We start from the raw sequence: 25,873 nt of genomic DNA, 5'->3' as shown, positions 1-25,873 counted from the left end.
ATCTCATGCCCCATATTCAGATGCCTCAATCTAATAAATTCAGTGGAGTTTGGGAGTTTCAAGAGAGTAAGGAGGATTTTTCTCAGTGACTGTGTGGCCCTATACTTCTATTCAGAGACAATTCCATAGACTCTACAGTGTTTTACATGTTATGGAAAATGCCACGGGCCTATGATGGAACTGAATCAAGGGTCCTAAGGATATTGCAAGTGAACCAGAGTGCATCTACTAGGGCTGAGAAGCTTCGGTCCCCAATTTGATTCGGCGGAGATTCAGCCCAATTCAGTGGCTAAATCTCCAAATCTGAATCAAAACTAAGGACCATGTAATCTCTCTGAATCAAAGTGGAACCCTCTGAATCAATTCAGGGATTCAGACATAGAAACAGCTTTAAATGTTTTTTCTACATACCTCTAGGTAGCAGTGGCTAGTGAGTGCTGTGATGTTGGGGCGCATGGAGTATCCCACAGAAGCACAGGTGGCTCCCCAACACACTTGGTAGCAGACCCGGAAGTGGACCAAAAGCACTTCTGGTCCACTTCTGTGTTGGCTGGAGAATGCACTGGGGAGCTCCCCACATCCACCCACCCAGCTCAGTGACTGGTGCCTCCTGGGTCTGGGGGGAGTACCCAGGGTCCCCCTGTGGCCAATTGCTGAGCCAGAGGGGCACCAGGGGCACCCCTGCACATTCCCCGGCAGACCTGGAAGTGGACTGGAAGTACTTCTGGTCCACTTCTGGGTTCACCACCGAGCATATGGAGGCCGGCCCCGCGCACTCCTGTGGGATGCTCCATGTACTCCAGCATCACAGCATTCATGAGCCTCACCTTATACCTCAAGGTATGTAGAAAAAAAGCTTTTAAAGCTGTGTCTACATCTGAATCGCTAATTCTCTGAATCAGCAGCAAATCATTTTTGGATTCGGACGAGTCTAATCAAGGACAGTGATCCAAATCAACTAATCGAATTGCTGTCCCTGATTCCGGCTGAATCCAAATCGAATAGGGCCCACTCTGCACACCCCTAGTATCTACTTGTGAATTAATGCAGAGCAGTAAACTCAAGCACAGTTTGTGCCAAAGTTTATTGCTCCTGGGTACAGTGTTTACATGGGCACCCAGAACCCCAGCACAGTGAGCCAGGGCAGAGGAGCCCTGGTTGACAGCATCCTGGGGAGTCAGCCTTCCATCCCGGGGCTGCTCTGCCCCAGTTCAACATGCTGTGGAGGGACTGGCTAGGGCATGAGGAGTCTATAGTGCAGGGCTAACCAGCAGGTAATCCCTGCACTGCAGCACCCTAGTGCCCCAGCCAACCCTAGTCACTGGCTACACATGTGTTTCAGTGCACTAGACTCCATTGTAGAATAGTACTCATCCAAGACAGTACTATCCTAAAGCAGAGTTCATTAATTTACTGAGCCCTAATAGGGCCGCACATGTAGACAGTGACACTTTACTGTGGAGCTAATTAGCCAAATCCACAAGAAAGCACGCGTATAGATGCACCCACAGAGTATTAGATAGAAATGACTCTGGGAAAGTAGTATTCCCTTGGGTTTATACATGGGTATTCTAAAAAAAAAACAAACAACTAGTGGATTACCTATATGTGCCCTTCACCATCTATGTTACCCTCAGACTTGAATGGACCAAGAGGCTTAAATCTAAATGTGCTCCATTAAAGGTCATATGCAAGGTTGTTTCACTCTTGCTCTTACTTATGCGCTGTCTTGCCTCAGAACCCTGCCAAGCAGTCTCTCTTTTGAATATTTAGGCAACAGATGCAGCAATAGATATGCTAAGATTGTTTCCTTGCTTGCATAACCCATTGAGAACCAGGATTTACTGTTGATCCAGTATATTTATTAAAATCTTAGATATAGGAAGCAAGGGTTTTTGTGGGTGATGTTTTTAATTGTATCAATTGCGTGGGCAGGATAGACTTGGACAAGCTTTGGAATGTAGTACATTCTTCAGGTCAGGATGCATTTTTTTAATATGACATCATCCAGAAAAAAAAAATATTTCCTGGACTATCTTGGCTACAACATCACTCCAACACTGCCAAAACTTAAGTATGGGAAGATTTTTACAGTGCAGTTAATAGAGGACAATTCACTTTAAACAGGAATGTTAACTGACATCTCTAAAAATTACCGAAAAGTAATTCAAACTTAAAGGCAAAGATAAGCAGGCATTGATTACACTTTTCCTCAACTATATTTTAGCATTTTGTTAGATAAGAAAGGTTTCAGCAATCCAAAATATAGAATAATGAATTTTCTTACAATCGTAATTCATTCCTTCCCAATGGGGATCCTGAAGATTCCCAAGTTTAAATTCTAGTCATGGTATGCTTTTATTCAGATACTGAATACATCTTTTTATTACTAAATAGCACATGGCCTTGTTCTAATCTCATAATCTCAAAAACTTCAGCAGGGAAGTTTAGCCTTAAAATGTAACAAGTACAAATAAGCCTGATTGTACAAAAGTATATGCAAGATTTGGGGAACTGGAGGTACTATTATTTTCTGGCATCTTGTATTTGCATTTTTATTAAAGCACGTTAGATGATGATATTGGAATAGCAACGCTTATCTTCAGACAGCTGGCAAGCCACATCATGTGACAGCTGCAAAGAAATCCTTAAAATAATCAAGTCATACTGTCCTGATGGTTCAGCGAGATGTTAACATTAGTATGCAGTGACACTGCGCTCTGCATCTGTAGAGAATGCATACCAGCAGTACTATACATTCACCTCAGATAAAATGAAAATGAAAAAAAAAGCTTAGGAGGTATATGTTCAGTAAAAAAAGAGGTGAAAAGTTCCTGACCCACATGTCCTGTTAGAATAGATGTAGTCTTTAAAGGCTATGGGGGTCTTTTCCATCTTTACCTCTTTGGCATGGGTGGGATGTGGGGCACTTAATCACATAGAATATGTAATTAATCCATTTTACAAACACTTAAAAAAAGCCCCACTTTCCTACAAAATTAAAAATTCTGTGTCTGGGGCCATCCCTCAGGCTCTTCCTGTTTTTAGTTGAAGATTTTCAGGCCACTAGTACTGACTTCCATGCAAAATTCCCATGGATTTCACTAAAATTTCTGTAATGACCAGTTTTGTCCTACTGAGGTAAACCCAAGACAAAAAGAAAGGATAATAAAATGATATTTACAGCATGTAAACATAGACTTTTGTTATAGACGACACTTATAAAGTCTTAGGTAAAAGTAGGTGTTTTTGAATCCTTAGACCGAATATTATATGCCTGTTTTTCAACATTACCAAGAAAGTATCACTGTTCAATAGATGAGTGTCTTCAGTTTTAATCTCTCCAACTTTTGTGAAAAAACCATGCTGCAAATTAGGGCAGTTTATTCAGAACTGTTAGATTTATAAAGAATGGTTTTAAGCGTAAGGAGTATTTAGCAATTTTATAAAGTTAGCAGGTTGGAAGGGTGGTAGTGAAACAATAGGAAGTTTAAACCTTGTATTTATATGGATTTTAAAGCAATACAGGTAAGCAATTTCTAATTTCTTTATTTTGTTTTTGTTATTTTAAAGGGATAACTACAGTCCTAACAATGACCACTTTAAGCATCAGTGCCCGCCATTCTTTGCCCAAGGTATCTTATGCTACTGCCATGGATTGGTTCATAGCTGTGTGCTTTGCCTTTGTCTTCTCTGCACTTATCGAGTTTGCAGCTGTCAACTACTTTACCAATCTTCAGACTCAGCGAGCACTTAGGAAGGCAGCCAGGGCAGCAACACTAGCAGCAGCAACTGTACCGGCAGAGGACGAGATTGTCTTGGTAATTGCTCACTTTTCTGATAATAAGCATCATACAGGAAGAGACAGACAAAGTAGTGAATGCAAAACAATTGAACAATATTAAAGTGATCTTAGTCTGGAAAGGTTATATAATCAAGTCACATCAACTCAAAAATCAAGGAAGTTAGTGTACTACCTGCAGAAAGTGAAATCAGTTAATTTGTTGTTGTTGGGTTTAAATTGAGATATTATTCTTCGGTCATTCAGATTTGAATTTCATAAAATATAAAAGGAAACATTAGACTGTTAACCATAAATTCTCGCTCTGAGCAATTTTATAGGTACTATGCTGAGGCAATAATAAATGTGCTGAGGCAATAATAAATGTGGACCTAATCATAGTGAGAATTGGTAGGGCACCATTCAAAAGAATGAGAGCAGGTATTGGACAGATGATTACAGGAGCATAAGAGAAGTGGGTCATCTAGAGGAAGAAGAATTAAACTTTAAGTAAACTTGGCATCTGTTACTTCCATAAAAACGGTGTTGGTGAGAGCATGGGGAAGGAGCAATAGAACTAGAGTTTTAAGAAAGGGATTCAACAAGGGGCAGAGATGCTTTTTCTTCTCATTAAAAAAACTGATTTTTAAATATTTTCATTACATCCCAGGCTTGTTAATGATCCCATATTTGAAATAATTTGCCCACTCAGCACTCCTCTGTTATAAACCAAGATCATTAGCATTTCTACTTTTAGATGAGCAACTGAAAGACTAATAAACTTTGCAAGCTTACCCAGAAAAACTGGTAGCTAAACTGTGAACGGAACCCAAATCTTTTGAATCTCAGTCTAGTGCCTTACCAACAAGACTATCCTTCACCCCATTTCAACTCTTCAAGTACCCACCTACAGTAACTCTGTATTACTGTGTTTAACAACAGTTTAGACTAAAAAGGTTAAATATACTCCAAACAATTAAGCAAATAAACAGCTAAGTTTACTAATAATGCCTGTTGCTACTCCAAGATTGAAGAGCAACAAACTTATCCTTGTCTCCAACAGGAGATTTATGTTTATGAGCCAAAGCATATTTCAGTGAAGCTATTGTTTTTACTGTGTTGTTAAATAATAATCCATGATATTTTGGGAATACAAATGAAGAGAAAATAAACATACAAATGAACCCCAGCTAAGCCTTAAACATGAAGTTAAACTTTCATACAAGTTGTGAAACAAAATAACTCTGTTATGCATCACAACTCAGAAACTTACAGCTTTTCTAACAAGATTGCATAAAATGAGACACAAAAGAAAAGCAAGCTTTGAGAAAAGTGAAGTGTGTGCGCTAGCTTTTGCTTTAATTTAACAGTAATTCTGAAGTGACTAATGGAAAGGTCAGCTGAACTTTAAAAAAAATGTAAGTAAATTTGAACAAAGTACATCTAGATGTCTATATAAAACATTTTTATTAGTCTAAGGAATCCTTAATAATATAAGCTTCAAGAATAAAAAACAGAATAGATTTGTAAATGTTAAGCTAATACTAAGAAAGTCATTTCTTTCCAAATGTCATGACATTTGAGAAGGACTTGGCTATTATGACTGAAACATCATAATTTGCCTGGAGGGGGGTCTTATAGACCCTACAGACAAGGGATTGTATAACGCTGTAAATCTCAAGACCGGGTCATTCTTAATATACAGCGGCGCCCATGTAGTACAAAATGGCACAAGAAGGCTTGGTGGGAAGTCTTGATGATTTACATTCCTATTGGCTTTCTAAGCCACTTAAAAAAATGCTGGGTAAGAGAACATTAAACTAGATGCAATTGTTCAATCAAATATTAAAATCCAGCAAGCTACATGATTTTTCTCATTTCCTTCCTTGTTTCGCAGAAAGTGTATTCAGAAGCTTTACAGTCTAGTATGACAGGCCTAATTCTCCTCTCTCTCAGTGCCAGTTCACGTGTATTGAGTCAAGTGTGGATGAAGAACTACAGAGCTTTCTCAAAGTTACATCTACTGTCAAGAGCTAGCCTGCATTACTGGGGAGGGGGAGGTCCCAACTTCAGAGAAATATAGCTATATAGCTCCTGATCATTCAATTTAAACTTTTGACTGGGTGACAGCACCAACAAATGCTCATAGGGTTTGATCTCCAAAAGCACATTGTGTATCAAGTGCTTCTGCCACAGTAAATGGCCAAAGAAGCCAGTTACGGAAGGTAGTTCCCTATGGCTCTTTCAATTTGCTAGGACTTTATTTGGGTCAGCGTGGTTGCTCCCATAGCTCTTGAGGAGTTGTGCAGCCAGAGTTAAATACAGGTGAAGTTTTCCCTTGAAGGAATCACTACAGCAAACAAAAGTTTGAAACCAAGTTTGTCAAGTTGCTCTCTCAAGGGCTTCAACCACAAGCCAGCATAAAACTAAGTAGGATAAATAATGTTCCCTTCTGTAGTGGATTAGCAACAGTAACCAGCAGCTGACTACCAAAACATCTACAGGAGCACACTCTACAGCTCTGTCCTTAAGAAACCCATCTACCAGTAATAAACACCTAGACCTAGAAAATGAACAAAACCAACCAGAAAAATAATATAAACTGCAAACCAAATCCCCTGGTTTCTAAAGTAAACCTTACATGAGCATCAAAAAAGTATGTTAAACTTCCCTTCTAGCAGAGGCCATATTTCACATCAGTGTTCTCTGGTTTTAACGAAAAGCATTAGGCCATCATTTCTGAGACTAAGCCATTCCCCTTAGGAATAAGTAAGGAAAAACCCAGAATAACCCATTGAGTACTCACCACTTTGAAGAAGAAACTGCAGCTTCCAGACAACTGCAGCTGCTTGACTGCCAGATTTAAAGGTCAAACTCTAGAAAGGCATGCTGGGGAAAATATTCTGTTAGAGAGTAATCCTGTTGCAAAAAAACTTAGTAGATTCTAGAAAGTCTTTAAGGAACAGATTTCTGGAAAAGGAGGGTGAGGGCTGTGTGCTTTTTATTCTGTCACTATAGATATTTTCACACTGCAGCTCAATGTGTGACTGCAGCTCATATAGATGAGCCTGAGCACAGTTTAAACTAGTTAGCTCAGGTACCAGTAGCAGCGTATCAAGAACACAATGTTCAGTCATTTGACTATTGAGATGGATTTTGCAATTTGTGTCGGGTTCTGTGCTGTTGAGGCTTTGCTATTATTACATGAGCTAACTAATTTAAAGCTAGCTCTGGTTTGTTTGTATGTGCTGAAATCACACCTGGTTTGCAGCAGATATATAGTCTATAGCACTCTTCTATTTTCCTGTTGTAGTTTTGAGAGCTTGTCTTTTGAAAGCTTTCCTTTTTTCGATTTTTTGGGTTTTTTGTTTTTTGCTTTTTGGCTGTTCCTGGGACTCTCTCCCTTCTTTTATTTCCCAGTTTCTTTAGATCCTTATTCTTCATCTGTTTCTAAGTCTTCTCATTACATTTTCTAACATTTCTTTTTATTTCTTTCTGTTTGCTTTAAGGCACATTTCTTCTTGTTCTATATCCATAAGTAATAATTTCTTAGAGCTTTATATCTTCTTTAACTCTTCCTCTGTCTGTCTTTTTTAACTGGGTCTGACAGAATTATCCATGAACATATTTTACAGGAAAAAAAAATCTCTCTCACTATCGTTCTTAGTAAAGTTCTCTCTTTGTTTAAAAAAATCCCCTAATTATTTTCCCCCACTTTCTCCTGTGCCCTTGGCTCTGCTTTTGTGTTTTTCTATTCTGTACTTCTCATGGAGAAGAAAACCTTTTTTTTCCACCATGATTTTTTGTGCTGACTATTAGGATTTTAGGGTTTGTGTGGAAATAGGAATGCTCTTTGTCTTCTGTTTTTATGGTGCCAATCACCATGCTCCTGAGTGAACGTTACAGAAGGTTGCCTATATCTGACTGTGACATTAATGCTTCCATGGGTAGTATAGCAACATGACATTTCACCCAAAATTCATTTGTAGTGAAACAAATTCAGTGATAAGAACTGGCATAGATGAAAATTTCAAAAATCCAATTAAAAGCTTTAGTTGCTTGCATATACTTTTAAACCCATCAAGATGAGGAATATATTCAGTTTTCCAAAATTCTAAATCTAATTAAGTCTACTGCAAAAATCATTCAGAAGTTTCTCTCACCCTTCGTTAATTTTGTTCAAATTCATTCTTAGTCAAATTATTTTGTTCAGAGTTTCTAACACAGGGGTGGGTAAAAAGCGGCCCGGGGGCTGGATGTGGCCCACCAGTCCATTCTATCCAGCCCACGGGGCCCCTAAACATTTAGAAAATTAATATTTATCTGTCCTGGGCTGCCTGTTATGCAGCCCTCAGTGGCTTGCCAAAACTCAGTAAGTGGCTCTCTGCCCAAAATAATTGTCCGCCCCTGTTCTAATATAATCCCCAAACAAAACTATTTAATCTCAAAAATGAAGAAGGAATTCTGCACTGCTACAGTGCGAACAACTCCACTGAAATCCTGAGACTCCTTTGGTTTCCATAAGATATACAATGGGCTGAATTGTAACCTCAAGTTAATTAGTGTAAACCTAGAGGGACTACATTGGTTTCAAAGGAAGCACTTTTATCTACCGCAGTTAACTGAAAATGCTTTGGCACATTGATTCTGTCAACTGCAAGCGATCCCTGTGTGAAGTACAAAACTGTGGGTGCTCCACTCCAAAACATGACAGCAACAACCTGGGAACTCATCTGTGCCTTAAATAAATAAGGGGGGGGGGGGGTTCTATTATTTTTTGGCCACCATAATCGCATTTGTTTTAGGCCATCAAAACCAGATTCGAAACCTATAGCACAGGAAAGCAGCTTGGCCATTAGATGCTTATTGCAATTAAAATGCACATTTTACATGTGAATCACATTGTTTCATCTTTACAATCATCTGTAGTGGAAAGGCTCCAAAATCCTGAAAGTTTTGCGTGGGTAGATCCCTGGCCCTGTCAGCCTCTCTGACTTAAATGTACTTTGTCCAAGAGCTGGGGTCCATTTTCCAAGTGGAGAGTGGTCTACTTTAGTTTACGAAGAGTTTTATAGAGCTTTTGCAATAAGGGAGAAAGAGAGATTAATTGGTGTTATTTCCCAGCATGGCTTGTCAAGCGTCTTGATGAAAAACATTGCACACCAATGAGATGTTTTTGTTGAAAATTGTTTGTTTGTTTGCTTGCTTGCTTGCTTGTTCCCCCCACCCCCTTTTCAAGTATCTCTTTCCCCTAAGGCACAAAACAATACAGCTTAGACAGCAAGGGATTCTCATTCTGTCTTTTAGCAGCTCCCCCCAACTGTACTACAGCTGGATGTCATTCCAGTATAAAGGATTTGCGTCCCTGCAGTTCCCTGTTTCCCTAAAATTACACCAGTGCCTTTAACGAGCATCCTTGTGTAGCTGAAAGCAGAGTGCTTCCTTTTAGATTGTCAATGACGCTTTGTAAAATCATCTTAGGAACATCAACATATCTACACCCCTTAACTGAAAACACAGTGTCTTTAATCAAATAAGGTAGGGGCTTACCCTCCTTCCCCTCGCCCTCCTTATACAACTTCAAATTAGCAAGTAGACCAATAAAACACCTTTCAATTATATTGAGTTTTTGTTCCTCCTGCAGGAGCACATAGCTGATTATCATTTGGCTCTGCCTGTTATATGTCTCGCAGACATGTAGCTAAGAGGGAGGGCAAAAAGAGATCAGAAAGAGTTTAAATCATATAAAAATATTTTAAATTATTTTTTAGGATACCCAAGAATTTTATTCTTCTGCAGCATTTAGGATTTTTTACAGTGTTACAGTGCAATATCACTACTGCATTTTGTAGTCACAGCAGCACATATTAAAATGGAACAAACAACTGTAATTGCAGAGTCCAAAGAATGATTTTTATTTCTCTTTTAATAATGGCTGCAACAATTGCACAAAGTAAATGTAATGGCTAGATTATGATCATAGGCCCACTGCTTTCCTGTAAATTCCTGTTTACATTTATGAAGTTATTTGACATTGATTATCAGTGTATATCTAAGAGCAAAATTTGGCTTTAAATAATAACATAAATATTTTGTAAAGACCTGTACACTATCTATGTATTTTGCTCTGTTACATCATAGAAGTACATGGTTGTTACCAATATTTCCCAGCCAAGACCTGATTTCAGTGTTTTTCTTGTAATTTTTAATTCTAGTTTTAACAGTTGGGGGTCCAATTTTGCAAATGTCTTATACTGTTTAGATGTTCATGATGGAGTCAATAGCTGTAGGAAAAACACAAATCCGGAATGAAGTTTAATATATGTGGGCCAGTCTGAGAATGCTGATCGCAGCGCCAGACTTTTAGGCATTTTACCACTTCAGTAGACCCTACACAGCTGAAGTAGATACTTAAGCTCTCTATACTACATTTTGAAAGCCAGCATGGACAACCCTCAAACTGGTACCAAATCATTTTCTAAGTAATCTTTTAGGAGAGGGATATATCTTAATCCCACCACTCTCTGATATCAAGGCATCTCCTTCCACTTGTGGCTCACCTCTGAACCTTTCTCCCACAGTGAAACACCTGTGCCAGTCCCTATTCACAAAACACTGGAAGAGAAGGTTACAGCATCAGTTAGGGCAGATAGAGTTCACATGCATCTTCTGTGTCAATGGTGATTCTCAACCAGGGTGAAATGGTTGAGCATTGTTAGCAAATAGGATTCACAAGATAAACCCAGATTTTTCAAATAGGAATTCCTAGTGTTAAAATCACTCTGACCTGGTGGGACCTTTCTGAGTTCTTTGGAACTGAAGAATTGCCCTATTATTTTTCTATAGTTAAATTGAGTGAAGACCTCCAAGGGGTGCCTCGAGTCTAAAGAAGTGGAGAACCACTGTTCTGTAGGAAACTTATATTTCCTACCTTCTGGAGGAATGTTATTAGCACTAGACTATACAGTATGAGGGATGGGGATACTAGTTCCTTTCTTGAACCTGTTGCACTTCTCATTATATATATATTATCGGGGGGGAACAAGAGAAAAAATAAACAAGACTCTCTCAACCAATGCAAAGACCTTTGTTTCTATATTCCACTGAATGTATGCAGATGCACATATTTACTTTGAACAGTAATTGAGAAATGATTTCTTAGATATGTAGTATGTTAGACAGTTATGCATGTTCTTGCTTACTCAGAAACAGATCTTTAGGTGTTCAAAGGACTTTACTGGTGAAAATAGAGGTACCTAGAAACTTTAAGCATATTCAGGGTTTTTGACTGGTCCTCAGTAGAAACAGGAGTTTTGAGGACCATAATTTTGAACTTGTACCTAAACTGGAAGTTAGATGGGACTTCAAAGCCTTAGTTAAGTCTTTTATGGCTCTAGCCAGAAACCTGTGATTTCATTTATTTTACATAATACCTGTATGAACTCTACACATCTATTAGTGTGCCAAAACCATGAAAACAGAAAAAGAATAGGAGATAGAATTGTGTTGTTTAATGTTCTGTATTGTCCAGTTATATTGACCCTTGGCATTACTTTTGTAATTCAATATGATGAAAGCAGAATTCCATACCCTTAACCTAATAAATTTCAAAGGAAATGAGCAAAAATATATTTTTTTCTGTTTGAAAGTTTAGAGTATATTGCCATTGATTTCTTTTTACTGAACTGCACTGACAGAAAAGTTATATAATGTTTAGTGAATAAGAGACAGAAATAAGAACAAATATACATTTGTTAGTTTAAAATTTGATGGTGTCTAGGCACATCCATTAGATGCTCCTTTTTTTACTGCCGTACCACATGCTGCACTGATAGCAAAATAACGTATTGACAGAACAAAGAATGAGGGTCTATAGCAGGGATGGACAAAACACGACCCACCAGGGGAGCCTCTCTCACCTGCAGTGGGTTCCTTGACCCCACCTGGCCCAGACACAGGAAGCAGCTTGGGTCTTCGTTTCGTGTGGCCAGCCCTGCCACCCTTGGGCACACAGCAGGTCAGGGGCAGGGCGGTGCAGCGTGGTAGTTGGACTCAGCTTCCTGGCAGCTCCCACAGCAGTGGCTCCTTCTGGCTGCTGCTGCCAGGATCACCACTGCTCCTGGACCCAACCTTAGTGCTTGGGCACCCCGGCCCTTCTTCCCCACACCCACTGCCAAAGGCACTGGATGGAGTTAGCAGGCAAAGTCTCCATGGAGACTGGCCTGAGACCACTGTGTGCATGGTTGGCCGGGCAGATGGGATGGGGATGTGGAAAAGTGGGGAGCAGCATCCAGGAGTGGGCCAGGTGGACAGGGCTGGGGCCAGGATTGTGTGGGGCCTGGGCAGAGCCACGATCCACTCCCCACATGTCCCTGCCCATGGACCTGGACCTGTCACAGGGAGTGCCTCAGATCTTGGTCCCATGCTTGCTCACCCATCCTGCTCCTGGATGCTGCTCTTTGCCCATCCACAGTCCCATCCCATCTGCCCAGCCAAACATAACCTGCCTGTGGGGGTCCCAGGTCAATCTCCATGGAGATTCCCACCTGCCCAATCTGTCTGACATCCTTGGTGGTAGGTGTGGGGGAGATGGACCAGGATGGATAGGATCAATTTCTCCCTCATGCTGGGCTGGGCCCCCCCCCCTCCCCCACTGCTCTGGACTGGGTCAGCACCTCTCTGCCACACTGGGACAGGTCAGCAAGATCCTGGCCTGCAACAGCGCACCAAAGCTCCTTAAGTGCCCCTCCAGCCCAAATAATTGCCCACACCTGGTCAACAGATGCATTTAAAAATACAATATTTTTATTAGAAATATCCTGAGAAAAATAATTACACACATAAAAATCACTTATAAAACAGTTACAGCATCCAGATAAAGTTATAGAGGGCTAGAATGAAGAATAACTTAGAGTCTACAGCTGTCTTTGCTCTCTTTTCTATTTGGAGTTAAGGCCCTGATTCACAGTTTGCGGAGAGCTTCCTGAGATACACTGAGCATGCATAGATCCAAGGAAAGTCAATGATAACTCATGGACCTTAGTCCCTTGATAGACTAGATGAAGCTGCTCTGTCGACTTTATGAGGGATTTGGTCAAATGAACTGCAACAGCATACATAGATCCAGACTTCACCTTATTTATCTCCATGACATAGCACTTCCTTTTTAGTTGTGTTCCATTATGTGCCAAATTAGGCCCCGATCCTGCTGTGCAGGCCACAATGCTGGACAGTTAATTGCACATGGAGTCCCACTGATGGTAGCAGTACTCCATACTGATACAAAGGTACATTCACATGAGTCAAACTGCAGGAATAGATACTTTTGTTTAATTTCAGTATAAAACAACTTGTCCCTACCTTTAAAAGGGTTATGTCCTTTAACACCTAGTGTCTTCAGCAATTTGTAAAGCAATGCACTGCATTTGAGAGGCTCTCTTAGGGGTGCTGCACAAATTTGTTTAGTACATTCTGCCAAAATAGGAAACAATGTAATACCCTAGAAAGTACTCTTTCCTTAATATTTGGGCCGAGATCTTAGCACCTCACTGGAGGCTACAGTTCCTTGTCAGATAAAAACACTTCAAAGGGAAAATCCAAATAAAGCAAATCAATGACTCTAGCCACATCCCAGAGTTCAAATGTCACAGAGCCCATGCTTTTGCAATTTAGTTTGAATAGTAGGTCCAGACTGTTACCTCCTTTTGCTGACCTGAGCTAACGGGTCCTTTGTCCTTTCTATTCATGTCCTCTATATAGCTTAGCAGTACAAAAGAAATGGACTAATAATATAGTCCAGACTTTTAATCTGATATCAAGGATTTTGCAAATGAAGGAGGTAGACAGTTGGGCCATCCAACAAAAAACAGAAGTTAAAATGGGAAGAGACCACTACTCTGACTAGGAGACACTAGCAATTCCTCATGGCAAAAGCCTCATAAGTTCTCATTAGGGCAGAAAAAGACATTCTTTCAGAGCAAGTGGAGATATTTATTTATGAAAATTCAGGATACACAAAAGAAAGAATTGTTCAAATTCCATTTTACTAAACAATTGCCAGAATTGTCTGGAAAGCCCAACCCCCACAGCAGTATTAATAAAACTGCAAAGGAGAATAATGAAATCTTTTACCATATGGGCAGCAAATGCTACCCTCAAGTGGCAGGGGCCTATTTCTGTTCCTGTTTATACCAGCTGGGCAGTGCTATATTTCTGTTACTGCATTGAAGCGATTCTCAATATTACTTAGGTAACCGAGAGAAGAACATAGTCTAATGCACATCATAATGTTGTTGTATGATAATTGGCCCTGTGTAATAACAAATTCTCTTTAATCTGCTATTCTCCTGAACTGTAGAAAAAACAAGCATTTCTGGAGTAAAGCAAAAGACAAGCTACCTTGTAGGAGTAACATTCCAGATTCAAAGCAGAGGAATTACAAAGCAAATGGTATGAAAGTAATGGCTTGTTCTCAGTCAGTTTGCAGAGAGGAGGATTATTTTTATGATTTACATAAGTGAACATGTTTCTGTGACATCTGTATATGATCCCCCTCCAAAAGCAGTTTCCGTGTACCTAGAAAATACATAATCATACATGTTAACTATATTATGCCAGTGACTGATTTATCACACAATACATTTAGACTAGCCAATTGTACAAAGTAGTTATTATCACATAATAAAAAAGATTATCCAGCTATAAAAAGAGCTAGGCAACTATAAAGTTAGTGCTTCAAAATGTGTAACAACTCTATAGCTGGTTTTTATCCACCTTTAATTTGAATGCGTAGCAGGGCCCTTAGATCCAGTTCTATGCAAAATGTGGCATTCACCGGTTATTTGACTTGGTGTGAATAGGGAATTTGGCACCCATGAAAGAAAAGGTGACAGGGTAAAGAGAGAGAGACAGAGAATGTTACTGTCTTGTACAGAAAGGAATGTATTTCTTGCCTCTGTCTTCTTTATAGCAAATTATGCAGAGTCAGAAAACTGAATACAGGTCTGTCTATGATTAGAGCTCTAATCACTGGCTCACCTTTCCTATTTAGTCAGTGAATCCACTGCCATCTAAACTTGAGGGGAAAATATCAACTACAGGAAACCACATAGAATGAAAGTAGCATTGTGAATAGGCACATCCTTGGCGATTAGGGAGTCTCAGGTGAGTTCATTCAGCTTCACTGCATTCAGGACCTGCTTTCAGCTCTTCTGAAACAGATAGGATGGAAAAGTAATAAACAGAACTCTGAATTGTTTGGAACATGTCTACAGGTCCAGCCAGATATTAAAGATTTCATGGCTAAGTTGCAAGCTGAGGGCTCGTCCCCACAAGTAGGGACATGCATTTGCAGTGGAAAAAAAAGCACAAATTTGTTCTGCTACTTTTGCCATTTCACACACCTCTACATGTGAGCTCTGGTGTGAAGCAATACCCTGCTTCAGGGAAACTGCTGTTCCCTGTTCCTCCTGGCTCGCAGTGTGCTGGAGGAACCGGGGCAGAAATAGAGGAAGGGAGATGCTCTGGCCAGCAGCCAGCGTCTCCCAGGAGAACGGAGTCTCCATGTCTGCTGGTGCATGTTTCTGTGGTGTGTGCCACACTGCTTTACTCATGGCGTTTTTTCCTACCGGGGTAGCATATTTTGCCCCCGTGCTGGAAATCTGCAGTGAGGGTCATGTTTCAACATGCTGGGCATGTGGTTTGTGGCACCACAAAGAGGTTCACAGAATCACTAACCACACATTGCCTCATGTCTGGATTTGGCCTCAGAGGAGTGGGCTTTCATAGGAAAGCTGCAAGGGTTAATGATGTTCTACTAAGTAGTAGAGACAGCAGAATTTACTGTCTTTTGGATTAGTAATGCCAAAAAAAAGAGAAAAAAAAAAAGTAGACAATCCTCATTTGAAGAGGATCCGAGAAATCCATATCTCAAAGATAAATATCTCTTCTTAGCCTCAGTTCTCATATCCAAGTGATAAGCATCTCTCCTCATCTTTTTGCATACATTTTTTGTTGGAACGAAAGAGACATACACATCTGTAAGGGTTGAATTCCATGTAGACTAAGGCACTAAAGGCAATGTCTCAAGCACATATTTAGTTAATTTCTTTTCATTTGCCATTTTTAATCTGTCTTCTCTCTTTTAGGGTACATCTACACCGCAGCACAAAGAAATGCTAACATCTCACGTGGACATATCTGAGCTAGCTTAGGTTGCAAATAGCCGCATGAGTATAGACTTAAGCCAGGGCTGTTCAGATGGCCTCCCGTAGGCCACATACAAGTCATGAGGGGTTAATTTGTGGTCCCCAGTTTCCCACTTGGCACTGTTTCCCCCCCATTTACAGCTGCCTCCAGAGGCTCAAGACTCCTGTTTCACCTGTCTTTTACTTCCTGCTGTGACACAGGGGACAGGGCAGGGCAACATGGCAGACCCCATGGTGCTAAGAAAGCCCATGGCATGGGGTACTGGCCCACTGTCACAGTAGAAAAGCCTGTACCTAGGGAGTTGGAGTGGTTGAAGCACTTGTGCACCTGCAGTGGAGTGGGACAGGGAAATGACCAAATGCCTGGTGCAGTGGGGGAGGGACCACCTGCATGCCCAATGCAGCGGGAGGTAGGGAGCACTTCCATGCCTAGTGCAATGAGGGAGCACCTGGAGGTCTGCACTGGTGCAGCCCATGGGGCATCATGCATCCCCTGGCCACTAAGCAGCTGGACAGCCCTGTCTTAAGCCATCAAGTATTTACCTAAAGTCCTCAGCACGCTGATGTAGCCATGTCTCTGGAATTCCTTGTAGACGTACCCTTAATTTTCTCTCCTGTTCAGCTACATTTTTAATCTTTACCCTTCACCCAGCCTCCTTATATAAAGACGGTACCACCCACACATGTGTAGAGGAATTTTGCTTTTATCCTCTTATGTCAATGTTTTTGAACAGATGTCCTCAGATGTGTTCGTGTATGTCTCATGGGAATTGTGCTCTTGAATATAGTTGACAGGTTCTGGTCATTAGCATGTGTGTATACATCAGTTGTATGTCTATGCTGTGCTGAAGTAGAGGAATAAAAGAAAATATTGGAAAGACAAGTAGAAGGGCATCAGATTGCAAGATGGGTGATTTCACTATTTTGAAAGAAATCTGTAAATGTGCAAGTCAAATCGCAGAGCCGAGAGTCTGGAACCTGTATAATAAGCATTTTTCTCCCCCCAGCCCTCTCATTCCAGCTGTAACCTGAAGAAGCGAACAAATCCCATGACATCTCAGGGAAACCTGTCTCCTGATGCCAGTATAATGCCTAATACCGTGTATCGAGTTCAACCAGCATCAGTTCCTCCACCAGCTCCACCACCAGAACCAGAAATTGGAAGCACTAGTAAAATAGACCAGTATTCCAGGATCCTCTTTCCAGTAGCATTTGCAGGATTCAACCTAGTATATTGGATTGTTTACCTTTCAAAAGACACTATGGAAGTGAGTAGTAGCATTTAATTCTTGTAACTTTCGGGGGAAAATAGGTGTTGCTATCAATCTATAATAGTCAACTGTAAATAGCATCTAGTGACAAAGATGTTTTCAATACAGCATAGTTATTCTATATGGAAGGCCACATCTAAAACTTTTATTTCTACTTTCTTTTGACTTTGACCAAGACCAGGACAATTGTCTTTGACTGCATTTTCAGCAGTATTCTCAACAAATATATAAACCTTATTTTTCCATTGCTTAATCTTTGTAATTGAAGCAAGGAAGGTATTTGCTGAAGCAATGCAGCAGAGGAGATAAGAACCCTAATATCTCCCAAGATTTCCTCAATAGGATAAGTAAGAGTTTATTTTAGAATGTCCGTGTAAAATGTTCAAAATATTCTAAACATTTTCTGTTGGGGAAAAAGGGACTTTATGTACAATGGATTCTTTCTGAATATGGATTCATTATTATTATACATTTTAATCCCTATGATCCTTTGTTTATCTTTTCTCTGACACACACACACTTTTATGAACTTTCTTTAAAAAAAAAATAGTTTTATTTGCATTAAACAGAGAAATGACTTCTCCTCAGTAGTCCCAGCATTATTTTACGAGGTTTAAGAGGTTCAGCAATGATGCATTTCATATAAACTGCATTGTGGGATAATGTTTTGATAACGAGTTTATCATTTCTATGCAGTCATTACACTTTTACATCTTTCTTTTGACAATTTAAATTCTCATGACTCCCCATGTCCCTCTTTCTCCTTCACCTAAATACAACTCATTGAACAGAGGAATGATACATACTATATTTGTTTGTTTCATTACCATGTTGTCTTTCAACCTCATATTTTGCAATGCACATTGTAAACTCACTTAGCACTTGTGATAAACTGTCGCATTTGGACAAGACTAAATAATCAGAAATAGAACTAAATGTTGATATATTAAAATATGTATTGTATGCACATTTGAATATGTATTCAAGTTCACCTAAAGCTGTTGTGTTAGATATGTTAGTTGTTGTGTATAATTATTATATATACTTGTAGCAAAGCAGTTTAAGGACCAGGTCTCTAGTTACCACTCTCAGAGATAGCTCTGTTGACTTCAATGGAGCTCTTCTGATTTGCAATAAAAATCCTAATTTGAGGACTGTAAAATTAATCAGTGTTATTGATGGTTTTCCAAAGTAGCTATGAAATATTTAAACTTTTATATTTTATATAATATATATATTAGTAAATAGTATAATATAAATAGTAAATATATGTTACTATTTCTATTAACCCCAGATTTTTTAAAGGTTTCTAAAAACCAGAAAAACAGTGCAGACTATAACTGTTTTTAATGTATCACTCTTAAACGCTCCCAAAGTTACACACAACTAGGAAATTCTCTTCACTACTTGCTTTATACCATAGCAGAAATCCTCCACCACAGCTATAGTTAAAAGGGTACTCTGGTAAACACAGTTGGGACTATAGTCAGGGTTTGTAGGATTTGTTTCAATATAGATAAGTATAAATCAACTCAATTTCAAGACCAGGTCAAAGTAATTAAGTATGGAATATGAAATAAATTCCTTTAACAAATAATAAAAATCATTAGGATCATAAAGTAGGACTAGAAGGGTGCTCATGAAGTCATCTAATCCAGCCCCCTGCTCAAGCCAGGATCATCCCTGACTGAAAACCATTTCCAACCAAGTGTTTGTCTAACAGTATACTGGTACCTAATAGTACTCTGATGACATAATTTACATAAAGTAGCAATGAAGCTTAATCCATATACTTGAATCTGCTTCATCAAAATGATTCATTCTAGTTATAGTGTTTTAATCTTTAAAAAAAAAAGTGAACTATGTGTATTTTAATACTGTTCCCTAGTTTATTCAGTTTTTTACAATGATAATTATACACTGTATTTATGAGGTGTTTTCCCCAAACAACATGGGGAAAATAAAGCTTCATCTTAGATTCAAGTACTGGTTCAGGGCAAGAAGCTCCAGCTTTGGCTTTGGCCCCAGGCCTGGAGTGCAAAGGGAAATGCAAGCATAAGTGTTTTGTAGGATTTTAATATACAGATTTACATCTCACTGATGTAAACTGTTGTCCAGTCAGGATTGGTGTTGTGCAGATTTCCCAAAGGTATAATTTTAATTGGCTTCACAAATAAATGCAATGTCTATACTTTGTGTAGTCAGATTTTATGAAATATCCACATTAAATGATATGCCAATTTAAACAGGGGTGGTCTGAGAACGTTTCTGATTGGGTGACCTTTACGAAAGTCTTAGCATAGGCATAGTAATAAAGGGATTTGGTGTTTTTAGGGGCTAGAACTTCTGGCTTTTTAATGTATACAGAATCAATACACTGATATGGTGAAGATTGTGGCTACAGCTTCAGTCAGATCTTCAGCTGTTTTAAACTAGTGTCTTTCCAATGACTAATTCAACAGAGGGAATGCAATTTTAGGTAGCTAAAGATCTGATACACCTTCTTTTGGATGAGTAATAGAAATGAAACTCTGTCATTCATACTTACTAAAGCTTCTTGGTACTTTTTGCAAAAGCAAGGGTGTTAACATTGGTGCAATGGAATGATAGTTATATTGTTCCCAGATTTGTCCCTTGCTTTCAGTAAGCTGTAGCATTCTCTCTTACTTCAGTGACCTGGTTTCAGATCATCATCTGGGTTGAGTAATTTCAATCAAGATAAGGATTAGGTCCCAAAATTCTGTGCAGTGTTTCTTTGCACCATTAAATAGTTACATTTATTGCCCAAATCAGAGATGGCTGCATTTCAGGAGCTAGTGAACCAAGTGATTCTTGTATAGTTTATTTAATGTATCAGATAATAAAATTTGTAAAGTACTTTGGGATTCATTATGGTGTGCAGTGCTTTATAAAATGTAAAATTGTTACCATTAAGCATTTTTCTTATCAGGAATAGTACACTTTTGCAAAAATGATAAGAAGGAAAATGAAATTAATATACGGGATATACAGAGACACTAGAAGTAGATTTCATTTTCTCACATATTTTTTTCCATCTTTGCCTTATTCTGAATATTATGAAGAACAGCAAGTATAGTGAACCTACCCAACTGAGATGATCCTAGGACAAACAATTGCAGCAAATCCTAAGACAAATAAGGGGAAAATACTGTTTTAACATTGTATATAATATTCACTGGGTGCATCTACACATTCATTAATGTACTACTGTAATTACTACACATTAAGTTTAGTACTTGCATAACTAAGTACTAAATCAATGCACTGTAACTGGTGGTACTGTGCAAGTACCAGCACACAGGTTTACAAAGACACTAAGGGTGCGTCCACACGTGTGGACATTTGGTTCCCTGGGGACAACTAGCAGCAGCACACCTTGCACCGCAGCTACTTGTTGCTGGGGAACACCTGTGCCATGTGCTCTTTGGCATGCAGCAAGTTGCCTTGGGTGAGGTAGGAGAGGCTGAAGCCAGCACTAGGTTGGCCCCAGCATCTTTACCTGGGGTTCTGGGGGCCTCCCAGGGCTGTAGCCATGGCGATTCTGCTGCACAGAACCTGGCCAATAGCCACGGAAGAGGTCCAGGTGGGCCAGCTCCGTTTTTCAGCAGCACTTGCTGCCCAAGCATGCGCTGCGCCGGTCCTTTTTTCCCATGTTTTTTTTTTTACCCCTGGATATCCAATAAAAAAGGGGATATCCAGGGGTCAAAAAACCCCATGGAAAAAAAAGGACCAACACAGCGCACTCTTTGGCAGCATGCCATTGCAGCACGGAGAACACTGGACTGCGTGGTATGTTTTGTGGCATCACATACTGCACAACTGTGCTCATCTGGATGTGCCCTAATTATGCAGTATCCTAATACTACTGTGCAGTAGCCTATTAGCACAGTTTTTGCCTAGCACACTTCTGCAGAGTGTTATTGGGCTACTGCATAGTTAGCATCTCATGTACACACACCCACTATGTGCCAAACCGAACAACTTCAACAAGTTAAAAAATAATAATTGTGCATTTATGCCAAATGATCAATATATAGTATATACCAAAAACATTGCACTAGATTCGTGGTACATTTGCACCAGTCCATCAGTGCAAGGTATTCACAAACCCAGTAGATCCAAACATTGTAGTAATTTCTTTGCATAGTGGAATCCTCCCATGATAGATCATAAGATCTCTCTCCAGTGTCTATCCAGTATAGTATGGCTAAAGAAAAGATGGACTACTGGGATGTCACTGAACCCTTCTGAAACCTGGCTGCTCAAAGCAAACCTTTGGCAGCCTTCTAACTGGCTTGATGTTATTTAGTTGATCTTAATGATGTCAAGCCAAGGGGATAGCCAAAACAGCATAAAAAAGCTGAACTCCTGTCCTGCATCTCTCAAGTTGGTCTTGAACTAAGCACAACTCTTTGGATCAGACAAGCTAGTGCATCCCTTCAGCAAACTTTCTGTAACTGTGCTTTTTTCCTGTTTAAAAAAAAAAAAATAGCAGCATCTTCAGAAACAGTTGGAAGAAAATTGTAGATGTTTTAAGTGAATTTTCTGTTCATGGAGAAGATAGGGAAAAGTCCTGCCCTAGACTCTCCTGGTTAGGTCATGAGTAGAAATGAGTTTCCTTTGTCCCTGAATATCAGTTATCTACCTCATAAATCCATCACATGATTTGCTGCATTTGAAATAATTGGCTATTACTGCTTAACAGTTGTTCAGGACTAAAGTACCCATGGTGTGGCAAGTCAGCAGTTATAATAGCAGAGTAGGGCAGTGAATCTAACACAATGTTCTGTCTTCTATGTACTAGGTTTTATGATTAGTGGTTACTAGTCTCCAACTTCTTTTTTTCCACCATAATTAATAATGAAAAAATAAAGTATTTAACATTTTATATGAAAGACTCCCAAGCCATAAATTTAGTATTAGTTTTTAGACTATAGTAAATTTTGATAATTTTACAAGTCTCTGGAAGTGCTGACAGATGCTTAACTGTAGCCGCATGAAAAAAATACTGCTACAGTTTGGTACATATTTATAATATGAAAACAAAGCATTTAAAATCACTATTCTAAGAGGACTTATTCCCTTTCTCTGTAAAGTCAATTCATAATTTAAATGGAAGGAATAAAAATGTGGTGAAACTGGAATTCTGCCACCTCTATTTCCATGCTCATAATATTGTGTTGAGGAGGTACCCATTAAAAAAAAAAAGACAGCAAACAAGAAAAAACAATAACCTCACCCCTTTCCCTCATAAGAAACAAAATAGCATACAGCCAGGCAAACAGCCCAGATACAGACATTTCTAAACGGAAAATGAAAAAATAAGCTTTGGGAAAGAAATAGGGCAGTTTTTACTGAACCCAAAGAAACACTAACTTTGGAAAAAGTTATACAGGGATGATAATTTCCTCCATATACATAGCAGGTCTCCCACAGAACTGGGTGACTAGGTTTCAATGAATAACTTATAGGAATTACCATTAAGGAATGGACCACAAGCTCATCCAACCCAGTATGCTCTTAACAAGGCAATATACCTTTCAGAGAAAGACGTCCTAGAGTAGACAGTTATGGAATAATCTTCTCACCATCACTAACAGCTTGGTTTATGACTTGAAACATGAGGTTTTTGTTGTTAAACCAGTCCTGATTATTGTAGGTCTAGATGTCTTGATAACCATGTAAATGTCCAACTCCCTCTTGAGTCCTGCCAAGCTCCTGGCTTCATTATACTTTTTGGCAACGAGTGCCACCAGCTAATTGCATGCTGTGTGAAAAAGAATTTCATTTTTTCAGCTTTAAATTTACTGCCTTTCAATACATTTAAGTCCCTTGCCAAGTGCCCAATCTTACTTCTTTGTTGTATTCATTATTTTGTATGCTCTTTGCCACATTACCCTTTTATGCACTGCCTTTCTAGAATAATCAGTTCTGCTCTTTCTACAGAGTTTTTTTATTCTATTTTAATATATTATAATATTGAACTGTTTCAGAAGAGTCAGTTCTGAGGAGGACTTGAAGGAAGAGTGTTACATGGCAAAGAGGCTACATTTGAGGCAGAGGTCAACTTTTATAGACACTTGAAGAAGAAGGGAAGCAAAAGGTCATTAAGTTAAAGTGCAGGGCATGAGGTAACAGCAGGAGAGTAACTGGAGGTGGGAGAGCTACATGGTGAAGTGAAGAAAAATGTTTTTTCTGAGGACTGAAAAAGCAGAGTAGACACTAGCTAAGGAGTGAATGGAGCAGAGATGTGACAGGAATTAGTTTTTGCAGTAGAGTGGATAGATCAGAATAGAGACGTGAGAACTGAAAAGGCATTTAACATAAATAATGTGAGAATATTCGTAAGGCCTAGCTGACCTATGCAATATATATCATATCATATTTCACTTTAAACGTGGCCAAACTAAAGTGCAGGAGGGAAAAAAAAACTGGAATCATCATGATGCATTCTTAGATCTGAGCTTCACTGATCCAAGTAGGAAGTTCTGCTTCTACACCCCCCCCCCCCTGCAAAAAAAACAACACAAAAAACCCCAAAACACCTTACTTCTGGTGTTTCACTGTTTTAAGCCCATTGCTACAACTAGAGATCTAAAGCAGATGAGTTCTGTTGTTGTTTAACTTCTGCATTGCTGGCAGCACAACTGACATTTCTGTTTGAACCTTTTCTTTCAGGTTTTTGAACCCAGTGCAATGTATCTTCAAAATGACTATGAGCCCAACTGATGAACTCAATACAGGTCTGACAAATCAGCAAAAGTCTTTTAGGATATGTACCTGTCTTTACTTGCTCTCAGTGTCAAACATTGTGCAACTATATAAGACTTTCCCTGGAAATTTCAACTTCGGGCATTTTAAAGGGACAGATTATTTGCAAATTTTTGGTTTTAAGGATAAATTATGTCGATTCTACTATCTGTTCTTTGCTTATTCAGTATATGGTCCAGAACTGAGAATTGTGTATGTTCTGATTCTTTCATAAATGTATAAGAGTTTACCTTTAATCAAAAGTCACATTAGTTCTTTAATCAAAAGTCACATTGGTTCTTAAATACTGTTAATAGTTACTAATAAAAGACATCTTAAGATGATGACACAATGATGATGTCAACTGTGCCAGTTTACACCAGCTAAAAATTTGCCCTAATATCCACTGAGAGGTCCTATGAAAAAGGACTGCTTTTCAATCACTTTTTCTTAATGAATGCTTAATGAATAATGGATGTTGTATATTGGATAAAAATAACGGATGTTGCCCTATATCACTGTAGTGATGTGCTATGTCACTGTATGGTGCACTACAGCAACATAGCTGCCCATCATCTGTAGACCCATTTGATTGCTATGTCACCCTGGTGGTGTGCTCCTCCATTTTAGGCACCATGTAGATGCGCCCTGTAGCATTGTTTACCATCTTGTTCAAATGTAATTTTTAAGTTAAATGTTTGTTGGATATTATAAAACACCAACAAAACATAAGGAAAAAAGAAAAAAAATATAAGCTCTTGATCTGGTGAATTTTAGTTCTGCAAGTTATCTTACTGATGGCTTTATGGAGACAAAACTCAGTGCCCCTTTTATCACTAGTAAAGGTGAAAGCATTATAGTTTGATTCACACTCTGTTTAATGCAAGGTCTTGATGTGGTATTTTTGTAACATATTTCTCCTGTCAATTCACAATATTGCCACCATTCAGCTCCAGCACCTTTTTTAAGATTGTAATTGAAGAACACTTACCTAATAAAATAAAGAGTCTTCTTTCTTGTTAGATACTGTTCAGGCTGAGAAACAAAGAATATACAGTAGAAAAAGGGTAAGAATGCTGACATTGGTAATGACCATTTTACATCTAATTTGAATTAGCACCAACAGGAAAATTAAATTTGACACTTTTGTAGCTGCAAGTATTGTAAAGAATCTCTTGCTTCATTTAAAGCAGGGCTGTCCAGCTGGCAGCCTGTATGCCACATGCAGTCTGTGAGGGGTTAACATGCAGCCCCTGGGTTCCCACCTGGCCAGTGCTACCCCTATTTTTTCCAAAGCAGCAGCAACCAAAAGCTCAAGGCATAACACAGAGCATCCTGAAGTGCCAGGGAAGCCAGCAGCCTGGAAGGCCCATATAACACAGGTGAGGTGGGGCGCCATGCTGCACAGAAGCATGCCTCTCTGCACATATGCATGGTGCACCAGCATAGGGGGCATTCACCTGCATGTGTGGTGCAGCAATGGGAGAAGAGCCTACCTGTACACATGCGCATGGGATGTGCAGCCTGGGTGGCCCCCACGATCCATGGTTCCCCACTGGTGAGGCCCCTGGGTCAAGTGGCCCCCCAGCAGCTTTTGAACTTAGACAGGCCTGATCTAAACCAGCCACCTGCATTAAAGCAAGATGATAATTAGGGACTAGATACCTCCTGCAAGTTGTCAGAGTGCCTTTGCATTCACTGAAAAGACACCATTTACATGAACAGAGCATATGGTTTTAGTTGCCGCATTGCAGCTCTTCCCAGTCTGGCAAATGAGACTGAATGCACTAGGTCATGGCTGTCTAACAGGAAGCCCACAGGCTGCATCCAGCCCATGAGGGATT

At 39.4% G+C, this 25,873-nt stretch overlaps 1 protein-coding gene and 1 long non-coding RNA gene across 2 annotated transcripts in view; one reads left to right on the top strand and one right to left on the bottom strand.

Annotated features, from left to right (window-relative positions):
- Positions 1-24,008, top strand: part of GABRA6 (gamma-aminobutyric acid type A receptor subunit alpha6) — a 30,276-nt gene extending 6,268 nt beyond the window's left edge. Inside the window, exons 8-10 of the mRNA XM_006274650.3 lie at positions 3,574-3,821; positions 16,995-17,255; positions 23,958-24,008. Of these exons, the coding sequence (XP_006274712.1) occupies positions 3,574-3,821; positions 16,995-17,255; positions 23,958-24,008 (560 nt within the window). The remainder of the gene's footprint in view (positions 1-3,573; positions 3,822-16,994; positions 17,256-23,957) is intronic.
- LOC109280886 (uncharacterized) lies at positions 12,565-25,653 on the bottom strand. The gene is made up of 5 exons (XR_002087344.2): positions 25,526-25,653; positions 25,021-25,064; positions 22,817-23,046; positions 20,365-20,404; positions 12,565-14,356 (listed from the first exon to the last, which is right to left on the bottom strand). It is a non-coding gene; the product is annotated as an uncharacterized LOC109280886 (long non-coding RNA).
- Between the last annotated feature and the right edge of the window lie 220 nt (positions 25,654-25,873).

The sequence above is a fragment of the Alligator mississippiensis genome, chromosome 9 (assembly GCF_030867095.1).
Source record: "Alligator mississippiensis isolate rAllMis1 chromosome 9, rAllMis1, whole genome shotgun sequence".
NCBI lineage: Eukaryota > Metazoa > Chordata > Crocodylia > Alligatoridae > Alligator > Alligator mississippiensis.
The sequence above is the reverse complement of the archived record's forward strand: the minus strand, read 5'-3'. Positions and strand labels throughout refer to the sequence as shown.